Consider the following 8,774-nt stretch of genomic DNA (forward strand, 5'->3'; position numbering starts at 1 on the left):
ACATCCTGGACTTCTGTCTACTCTCTCTCCATTGTTATATGGGCTGAATAATTAAAATCTCTATCAAACTGGCGTCACCGGAACAGGATCTCAACATAACAACGACTGGGTAAGTGCAAATTTTATGAATTTATGCCCAACAATGTCGTTGTTTGACGAGATCAAAATAAAAGAACCTTTTTGATTTTAATTTTGAAAACTGACAAAAGTAAGAAAGCCCATCAATTGGCACTGATCACAGACGAAATATCCATTTGACTAAAACATGGATACTGTATCCGAATCAGTGTGATTGACAACGATTGGTTGTAATAGCAGAGTGTGTGGTGTTGGAGGGTCAGGAGGGGTGGGTGTTTTCGACCCCTCGTAGGGCCACATTGTGGCTGTTTTTGGTTTCTGGGCCAGCTTCGGACTGAGCTCGACACAGAGGGACCCGCATGAGATTTAAGCTGTAAGAAAAGACGTTTTCGGGGATAGTAATTGGCTCTACCTCGCTTAAATCAAGATTGCGGACTATCTGCTCTGTGTCCTTTGGGAAACATGGCTCGGTTTTTTGTGTATACACGTATATTCTAAGCTTCAAACCAACACTGCTGCTATTGTAAAAGAGGAGTTGGAGTCCTAGATGCTGTTGAAATCGTATGTTTTATCTGATGTTGTAAAGTGATAAAAAAATGGGCAATGATACGTCCAGCGCAGGTGGTAGTTTGGAGTCTAAAACCATACAAATTGATTCAACAAAATTTAGAAGACAGAGAGATTGTCAAACAGTAAGAAACACCAGTGAAAATGTGGAACAGACAAATCAACCTGATAATCCACAGGCACAGGCACAGGCACACACAAGTTCAGCACAACCAGCTGATCCAGCAAGACAGTTTCAAGACATGTTTTCTCCATATGTGCCAGCAGGAGTTGTGGGCAGGTTAAAAGGATGGCATTTTGTGTTTCCGTTCTCTTCCCTCATGAATGACTGGACAGACACAGAGTGGCCGTATGAGGGGTCGTTTGCGAAAGAGAAACTGCAAATGGCTGAGAGGAATGTTAACACAAACAGGGGTAATCCATCCTGGAACTATGCTTACATGAGAGAATGCATGCGAGTGTGGATAACTGTGGCTCGTCAGAGATATGGAGTGCATGTGGATGAGAAAAGGCCTGAGAAGTGCTCTGCTGAGTTGAAAGCTGCCATAGAGAAAATTGCTGCCCGTGTTGAGACGCATCATATTCCTATGCTAGAAGCGGCTTTGCAGACAAGAGCTAATGAGTTGACCAACATTAAGCAAAGACATGGTGATAATTTGCGTGCATGTGCCACAGCTATGATGCACAATTGGGCAAAGCGTCAAGCTAAAGTTCCCTCTCAGCAAGAACTGCTAACTGTTTTGGAAGATGTTGAATTTGCACGTCCAGAGCTACAGAAAAGTAAACATTCAGTCTCCAACTATCCCAAGCTCACTAAAACAAATCCTGCCCGACACAGTAACACAGATGAACAGGCCAGCTTATGGCAAGCCACAGCCGATACAGATTTCCTCCTGCAGACAGCTGCAGTGATAGAGGGACAAAGAGTAGCAGCTGCAGAAAGAGCTAGACAGGAGAGAGAGCTAGCCGAAGCTGCAGATAGAGAAGGAGTTGCAGATCTAGCAGATAGAGTTAGACAGGAGAGAGAGCTAGCAGAAAGATACAGACAGGAGAGAGAGCTAGCAGAAGCTGCAGACAGAGTTAGACAGGAGAGAGAGCTAGCAGAAAGATACAGACAGGAGAGAGAGCTAGCAGAAGCTGCAGACAGAGTTAGACAGGAGAGAGAGCTAGCAGAAAGGTACAAACTGGAGAGAGAGCTAACAGAAGCTGCAGATAGAGTTAGACAGGAGAAAGAGCTAGCAGAAGCTAGGGCCAGACAGGAAAGAGAGAAGCTGGAGGCAGAAGAAAGGGAAAAGAGAGAACACAGGACAGGCTGTGAGGCCGAAAGAAAAGAGTAGCCTTGGACAATCAGGATTAGAAAGAAAGAAATCAAAAGACTGGCTTAAAAAGTCAAAGATAGCTCTCTTAACTGAGGCTGGAGACTCAAATGCATCAGATGAGAGCTGTGAAGGTGAATCAGAATTTGACACAGACGGGGAGAAAATTGAGAGAGCTGAAGCACAAGCTTCAAGAGGTGCTAGAGGTTCCCGTTGCCGTACCACAATCAGAAAACCTGGGAGTACAAATACATCACCCAGAGTTACTAGACAGAGACAACAGGCTGACACAGGGTCAGGTTTCCTTAATGCTCCTAAAATAATGATTGGGGAGACAGCTGTTTGCAAACCATGGACACCTGCTGAAATTTTGGATTTAGCCAGAAAGTCTTCAAATCCAATAACACAGGCTGAGAAGTACTGGCTGTGGTTGTCTCAAACATGTAAGGTGTATAACGGTCTGATACCTGATGTCCAAATGTTGCTTGAATTTACATATGGCACTCATTGGCCTCTGTGTAAGGATGAATTTGTTTTCCCTGATGCAACGGAGGATGGCCAGTGGCCGCAAGTCAGACCTATGAGTGTTTGGATGAACAATGAAGCTAAAACAGCAATAACAAAATGTGCTAAAACGCAGTGTGATTTCTCAGAAGTGGTTGACTGTGTACAAGGTCTTAATGAGGGTGTGCCTGAATTTCTTCAGCGATTTATGCAAGTGTGGGATAATAATGCTGGAATGAAACGAGAGGAGAATGCTCTCTTTGCCATTCACATTTTGCTGCAAAATATGAAACCGCAAATTTCCACAGCATACAAACTGTCAGCCCCAGATTGGCAAAGAATAGGTTGGAAAACAACAAAAGGCAAGCTGATGGATATGTACAGGAGTGGTATTTTCACTACTGAAAAATCCACTTCTAGGTCTAAACAGATGGTGCAACAGGCACCGTATCAGAGTGGAGAGCAGCCCACACACAGAAAGTACAACAAAAAGAAATCAAATTGTCGCAGATGTGGAAGAAAGGGACACTGGGCCAAAGAGTGTCAAAGTAATCCCATAAATCCAAACCAGCTTCGCCTCACATACGAACCCCAACAGGCGCCCCAATATTCTCAACAGCCGAACCCTTACTCTCCTCCTCCCCATCCTCCTCCTCCTAACACACACACACACCTCAGCCGGCTGCGCACACATCGCAGACATATTACAATCAAGCATAGGGAGGCCATGGAGAGATAGGATCAGAACAACCAATTCACATTCAAGCTGCAACTATTCAAATTTCCAAAAATCCCTCTGAGGATCCAATGATGTCAGTTCAAGTTAATGGTAATAATGTTGATATTTTGGTGGACAGTGGAGCAACTATCTCCACAGTAAAATCTTCTGAGCATGTGTGCACTCCGACCTCTAGATTTATCACAACAGTCGGAGTCTCTGGCATTCCTAATGAAGAGCCATTATCACATCAAACTGAGATAAGCGTAGAAGGCACAAATGTACAGCACTCTTTTCTGATATCTGAAAAGAGCCCAATTAACCTCATGGGGCGAGATTTGCTTTGTAAGCTCCATGCAACAATTCACTGCACCCCTGAAGGGCTGTTTTTAACTCTACCTGATCACAGAGCAGCCCAAGCATTTCAGTTTTTGCAATCCTCTGTTGATTGTTTGTACTGTTGGACATTGCCAAATTTTAACATGTCTTCTATGTTCACAGTGCCCAACATTCAGAAAATTGCCACAACATCACCAGCATGTGCATCATTGATGTCTGCCATGAGGCCTCTCCTGACGTGTCATTGCACAGCAGCCTTTAACCCTTTGGAACAGTATAAGGTATTGGCTAATGATTTTCTAAACAAACAAGAAGGGTTGGAGAGTGAGCAATGTTTGTTTGTTGGTCCGCAGAGGTGCGCTATTCCAATCCGACTGTCTGACACACAACATACACTGTTTGATGCTAAAGATTCATTTCCACACATCACTGTAGCTGTTGCGCCCGGAAAAGAGGCAAAACATCTTGGTAAAATGGTGGCTCGATGCCAAGCACTGAGAGGAGCTGTAACAGCCTCTCAAAACCAAACAATAATACACTTGGGCGAGGAACTGTATTTGTTATCATTAAGTGAGAACACTCAGTTACCAGAGAGCACATTTGTTTTGTTTCAGCCACCTCACCCTGCAGAATATGGGCCTCCATCAGAATTATCAGAGGTTCCCTCATATTTATGGGCAAAACATAAAAATCATGTAGGTTTTGTGAATTCGGCTCCACCTCATAAAGTCACACTCAAACCAAATGTCACATTGCCAGCTATCAGACAGTACAACTTGCCTCACATAGCCATTACTGGAATTGAAACAGTTATTCAATCTTTATTGGATCAAAATGTACTGGTGCAAACTTCCAGTCCATGCAACACACCCATTTTGCCCATCCCAAAACCAAATCGTCCAGATGAATGGAGATTTGTGCAAGATTTGCAGGCTATTAATAATATTGTCGTGCCCACAGCCAGTGGCGCAAAAAGTGGGTATGCACTATATGCGGCGCATAGGGGCGCCACAATGGAGGGGGCGCCAAAGCGATGGGGGTAAAATTATTTCGAGTCTGCATTTTCTGTATTTAACAGCGTTTGTGCATGTGTAGTAAATGATATGATCAATAACAGAGGCACGTCACTGATTAGGCGCCCCTCCGCCTCCCTCCCCTGCCCCTCCGATAATCTCCTCCCCTCCGGGGAGAGAGGTGAAGGCACCGGAGAGCCTCTCCACACTATGCGCGCCGGTGCGCGCCCCCTCGAGCACGCGCTAGAGCAGGAGTGTTTTCATTTGATGACAGGGACCTAATGACATGGAGAGACAGAAAATAAAGCTCTCGGGGGCACAAAACAGAAAACGGAAAACGGAAGAGGGAGAAAGAGAAAGATTTTGCAGGGATGAAAAAAAGCTTTTCAAAGTGGTTGAAAGACAGTAGGTAAGTTATGTCAGTGTATCAAGAGGAGGCTTGTAAACATTCAGGTTAGCTAAAGCTACTCCTAGTAAAACAACAGGTTACTGTTGTCTGATCAGTATTTACAATATAACAGATCATGACAAGAAAAATAAAGGAACTGGTTTGTGGTTATTTTGTTGTTCAGACAGTTATCTTTTTTTTAACTAGATGGTGAATCATAAAACAGATCAATTATAGAACTTGGGAGTGATACACTTGGGTTTAATGTCTTCACTCGGATATAACACTACAGTGCTGTTGTGATGTATCTGATAAGTCAGATCAGATGCAGCGTCCAATCAGTAACTGATATCCAATAAGGACAGGGTTAGGGTTAGGTCCATGTGGTTTGACTGCTTGCTGTATTTTTGAAACCTCCTTAACACAAAGTTCATGTCATTCAGGTGTGAGGATGGAGAGAAAGAATCAGGACACACATCTGAGCTGGCGATGCTCACTAGGGGCACTATCGTAAATCTCATGACTGTGATGTCGTCTTAACCCTTAAAGGGGCATTTCACTCAAATCATACAAATAATACAAACACAAATAATACTAATACAATAACATAAAGTTACTTGAAATTACAGCTGGGTTACATAACCATTAAAAAAAAATTCAGGCGGGGGTGCCGGGCGGGGGGGGGGGGGCCTGCAATGTATCTGCATACCCCTCAGAAAGTAGGTAGTTGCGCCCCTGCCCACAGCTCCCATTGTGCCAGACACTAATTCGATTTTAGCTTCGTTACCATCCAATTCAACACACTACACAGTCATTGATCTATGTTCAGCTTTTTTCTCTATACCATTGCATCCAGATAGCCAGTATCTGTTTGCATTCACGTTCAAAGGCAAACAGTATACATGGCGGCGTTTGCCACAGGGTTATGTTGAGAGTCCAACAGTGTACGCAGCAGCGGTAAAAAGAGACCTTGATGACCTCCACTTCCCAGGGGGTTCAACACTTCTGCAGTACGCAGATGATCTTTTGATAGCCTCTCCATCCGAGGAAGCTTGTCGAACTGATTCAATCTTGCTCCTGCAGAGGTTAGCTGAGTGTGGACATAGAGCATCACTGCCCAAACTGCAATTTTGCCGATCTGAGGTCACATATTTGGGTCACCTCCTGAAGGATGGACAGCGCCTCCTATCACCAGAAATGGTGAAACTGCTGGTCAACATGCCTCCCCCCAGAACTAAGAAGGGCATGCTTTCATTCTTAGGGATGGCGAACTATTGCAGACACTGGATTTATGAGTATGCGGCTATGGACTCTGTATTGCGAGCAGCCACACTGCAGTCAGCTCCCACTGCAGTTCAATGGACTGATGACATGCAAAAAGCTTTTCAGAACTTAAAGCATGCTCTCACCATGGCTCCAGCATTAGGATTGCCGGACTATCATCAGCCGTTCCATCTACACGTACATGAGAGAGAAGGCTTTGCTACAGGCATTCTAGTACAAAAACATGGGTCTCACTACCGTCCTGTAGCGTACTATTCATCTCGACTGACCCCTGTAGTCCTTGGTATGCCGGGTTGCCTGAGAGCGGTGGCTGCAGTTGCTATTCTGCTTGATAAATCCGCTCCCATTGTACTGGCTCATGACTGTGTCGTGCATGTTCCGCATGCAGTATTACACATTTTAAACACATCAGCTACTCAACACATGACAGCAGCTAGACGTTCAGGTTATGAGGCAACTATCCTTTCCAGCCCACACATAACTTTAAAGCGCTCACCCCCCTTAAATCCAGACACTCTCCTCCCACTGATTGACACAACTGAAATTGAGCATGATTGCATTGCTACTATTGATATGTGTACATCACCAAGGCCAGACCTATTGCAGACACCAATACCTAACTCTGAGATGATTCTTTACACTGATGGGTCAGCTAGCAGACCATCTGACAATGTTCACCTAGCGGGCTATGCAGTAGTAAATGATTGGGAGGTTTTAGAAGCACAAGCTCTGCCTCCTGGCACTTCAGCGCAGGCAGCAGAACTATATGCTCTCACTAGGGCCTGTATTATCGCTTCTGGTAAAACTGCCACCATCTACACAGATTCACGATATGCTTTTGGTGTAGCTCATGATTTCGGTCAATTATGGAAAATGAGAGGGTTTGTGTCATCGTCTGGCAGGCCATTACAACATCATGCGTTGGTAAATGACCTGCTAGACGCCATTATGCGCCCGTTCCAGCTTGCAATTGTGAAATGTGCTGCTCACAGTCAGGAAAATGATCCTGTTTCACGAGGAAATGCAATGGCTGATTTCGCAGCCAAACAAGCAGCAACTTCCTCTTCCTCCATGGTACGTCAGTGTGCCTCCACACAGCCTGTCCATCCATTTTCGCTACCCTCCGTTAATGATGTCGTGATGTTGCAAAATCACGCTGATGATAAGGAGCGTAGTCTTTGGTTGAGAAAAGGTTGTACAGTTGATGCGGAGTCTAGCTTGTGGCTCCACCCTGATGGTCGACCAGTTTGTCCTCGAGCTCTCCTACATGTTCTGGCACGTGTTACACATGGACCAGCACATGTCGGAAGAGGGGTGATCAATGATGTTATTCGCTCACAATGGTTTGCACCGGGTGTCACACAGGTCTCACAAAGTCTTGTTGAAAGTTGCTTGATATGCCAACAGATCAGAAAACAGAACAGCACTGTGCGACATGACCATTTAGAACCCCCATCAGGTCCATTTGTAAATATGCAAATAGATTTTGCACATATGCCCAGTTGTCAAGGCTACAAGTATTTGTTAGTCATAACTGATCGATTTTCAAAGTGGGTTGAATGCTTCCCAACCAGGAAAGAAGATGCCAGAACTGTTGTGAAGTGTCTTCTAAGGGAAGTAATCCCAAGATTCGGGGTGCCACAGGGAATAGATAGTGACAGAGGTCCAGCTTTTGTATCACACATCACAAAGGGACTGTCAGCTATTTTAGGATTCAAGTGGCAGTTACATGTTCCTTATCACCCACAAAGTTCAGGACAAGTTGAAAGAATGAATGCAACTATCAAAGAAAGACTGACTAAAACGGTAATGGCGACGGGTCTGAAATGGCCTGACGCCCTACCTCTGGTGTTGTATTCAATTCGAAGTGCACCAAACGCAACCACAGGACTTAGTCCTCATGAAGTGTTGATGGGGAGGCCAATGTCCACAGGGACAAGCCCCCCTTTAACTCCACACAAAACTACCTTGCTCTGGACGGATGAGTTCATGACTGATTATGTGAAAAAAGGGTTCAACAGAGATTTTGAGAAAATATCATTTGCAGGTATCCGAGAGGCTCCCCAAACCATCAGAGGAACCAATTCATCCTTTTAAGGAGGGTGACTATGTACTAATCAAATCTCTGGAAAAAGTGTCTTTGTCTCCTAGGTGGAAAGGACCGTACCAGGTGCTGCTGACAACCAGGACAGCATTAAAGGTTGAAGGAAAGGCAGAATGGATTCATGCCACAAGGTGCAGACTTGCCCCCCCAGCTGCCGGAGAGGATGTGCAGGTTAATTGCAGGTAATCAGACGATTACTCATATTTTCACTCCTGCTAGGTGGACTGGGCCAAGTTACAGGTCTGAAAGTTTCAGGAGATGGAGAGCAGGGAGGCTTCTCTGCTCGTGATACAGTTGTAGTTACAGAGTCCTCAAAGAGGGGGTGCCCTCTGCGGGAGAGCCCTGGAGAAACAAACCAGGTAATAGACTCTGAATGCAAGGACGGAGTAATTCATTTTTTGAAGCTCAGTAGCAACAAATATGGCACATGAAACTGAATTAGGTATAAAGGAATTACATGTTA

General features: G+C 44.8%; 1 protein-coding gene across 1 annotated transcript; it reads left to right on the forward strand.

Moving 5' to 3' along the window:
* Window positions 1-965: 965 nt before the first annotated feature.
* LOC128384346 (uncharacterized) lies at window positions 966-8,412 on the forward strand. Its single transcript, XM_053343899.1, has 4 exons — window positions 966-1,655; window positions 2,081-2,255; window positions 5,669-6,555; window positions 8,359-8,412. The coding sequence occupies exons 1-4, from the start codon at window positions 966-968 to the stop codon at window positions 8,410-8,412; spliced, it is 1,806 nt and encodes a 601-aa protein (XP_053199874.1).
* Window positions 8,413-8,774: the final 362 nt, after the last annotated feature.

Source organism: Scomber japonicus, chromosome 22 (genome assembly GCF_027409825.1).
Source record: "Scomber japonicus isolate fScoJap1 chromosome 22, fScoJap1.pri, whole genome shotgun sequence".
Classification (NCBI taxonomy): domain Eukaryota; kingdom Metazoa; phylum Chordata; class Actinopteri; order Scombriformes; family Scombridae; genus Scomber; species Scomber japonicus.